This window comes from Phytophthora parasitica, assembly GCF_000247585.1.
Source record: "Phytophthora parasitica INRA-310 unplaced genomic scaffold supercont2.85, whole genome shotgun sequence".
NCBI lineage: Eukaryota > Oomycota > Peronosporomycetes > Peronosporales > Peronosporaceae > Phytophthora > Phytophthora nicotianae.
In genome coordinates this window covers 10,951-12,729 of record NW_008649071.1, presented here as the reverse complement: position 1 = coordinate 12,729, position 1,779 = coordinate 10,951, and the positions used below count along the sequence as shown (strand labels likewise).

At 47.1% G+C, this 1,779-nt stretch overlaps 1 protein-coding gene across 1 annotated transcript; it reads right to left on the bottom strand.

The window, feature by feature from the left end:
- Window positions 1–316: 316 nt before the first annotated feature.
- PPTG_18519 (hypothetical protein) lies at window positions 317–757 on the bottom strand (the record flags this gene model as incomplete). The annotated part of the gene is made up of 1 exon (XM_008916488.1): window positions 317–757. One exon carries the CDS (start codon window positions 755–757, stop codon window positions 317–319), a length of 441 nt encoding a protein of 146 aa, XP_008914736.1.
- Window positions 758–1,779: the final 1,022 nt, after the last annotated feature.

The window sequence follows — 1,779 nt, the reverse complement described above, 5'->3', positions numbered from 1 at the left end:
CACAAACTTACGGCGCCGTATGATCACCACAGTACACACCAATGATCGACAGATATCATAACTCTATTGCTTCGAAGTAAACACCACGGACGTTTAGCTCGGCATCATGATTCGTGAATCACACGACAACCTCTTACTGCTACTCGCTGCTCAGCAAAGTCCTGCCCAAGCCCAGCCCCGCTTCTCGAACGCACATGGTACGTGGAGGGGTAAGCCCATCGCTGGCATTCATATGGACTACGTTCATTCCTCAAACTCCAACATGAAACAAACTTTCTTGCAAAAGACGTCAGCAAAAGGAGGCTTGTGTAAGCCTTCATGTATGTAAGGTTAGAGCAGCCGGCTTAATGCCATGAGCCTGTGCGTAGGCAATATAGGCTTTATATGCTGCCACAAACTCTTCAATTGCCTTCTCACTCAGTCCCTCTTTCGTCATGAAGGCGACGACCTGTTTAACGGACTGGAGATCATCGTACCACCCCCCGAGAACGGTTCGTAGACGTTCAGGCTGAGTCCTCATTCTCTGAAATTGTTCCGGCAAGTTCTTGATAAGGAAACCGATTTCGTCAAGCGCGTTAAAGTTGAACGTGTGCGTAAATGCAGGAATGGCAGGAATGCCAGCACGCTCTTCTCCTGCCGCGTCTTCGCCCTTTATCGTCTTGAGTGATCGAAGGGTCCTTGATTCAGCATCGACTTCAACCGACAGGACAGCAAGGAGGGCGATCGCAGTAACGAGCAGGGTGTGGTGGATACGCATGCCTCACGCCTTGTGCTCTTGACGGTAAGTTCGCGACTGGATGTCGTCGAATAGCAAAATTTAACAGGTGGTAGAGGAGACCTTCAAATCTAAAGCACCGGGATCAAATCATTTGTCGACTACCCTTATCTGTCATAGCGACGATAAAGATTTCGATGCTGGAAACAGTGATAACTTGCTTGTATTTTAATTAATACTACGTTGTATTCTTGTAGCAAGTGTCGTAGGGAGCGTGGGATATGTGTTGCCGGTTATCAGGTCTTATCTATCTGTTCCTCTAACACGGAAATATTCTAACTCCGAGCACAGTATCACTATTCGGAGATCTCACAAATAGAGCTGTACCATTGCGTTGGTAGTGATTGATTGCTGGTCATTCCATACATGAGGCTCCTAGTAAATATCGTGAGTTCGATCGGTCGATTAGATCTTCTTTCATCTTCACGCGCCTTTAATCCATTTCGGGTAGACGAGCTCTCGTGATAGTTGCGCACATGCGCTCAAAACAGCTTAGCAACGGTGTACTACAGCTTTCCTTTTGAAAGGATACTCCGAAACTCGATATTACTACCAAGGAGGGGATTTGCTTGTGGCTCACAAATCGCTTAGGAGTGTCTATTCCCGTCAACAATCGGCCACCGGGAGTATTCCAATTCTAGGGATTACCGAGGGGATTGTCTGTACATGTGAATTCACTTATTTAAATTATTATTGGCAATTAATAATTATTATAGGCAATAAATAATAGAAGGTAGTCTATTTAACGGGTGCTATTAATAATCCTTCTGCTTCCGCCACTGCGCTGGACCTGGAACCTCCAGTGAAGCTGAGCTTGCTGAGTCGGTGCACATCCTGGCGAAGCCGTCGGTACAAAGCAGTAGCAATAGTTCGCGAATCCTGGTTTGGGGACGCAGTGACTCCTGCGTGCCACCGCTCCCAATTGCTAGAGACATCTCGCCCACATGTATTCCAATTGCTTAACCTTTCTCCACTGTTTGCCTTCGTGGACGACTTGGTTGCGG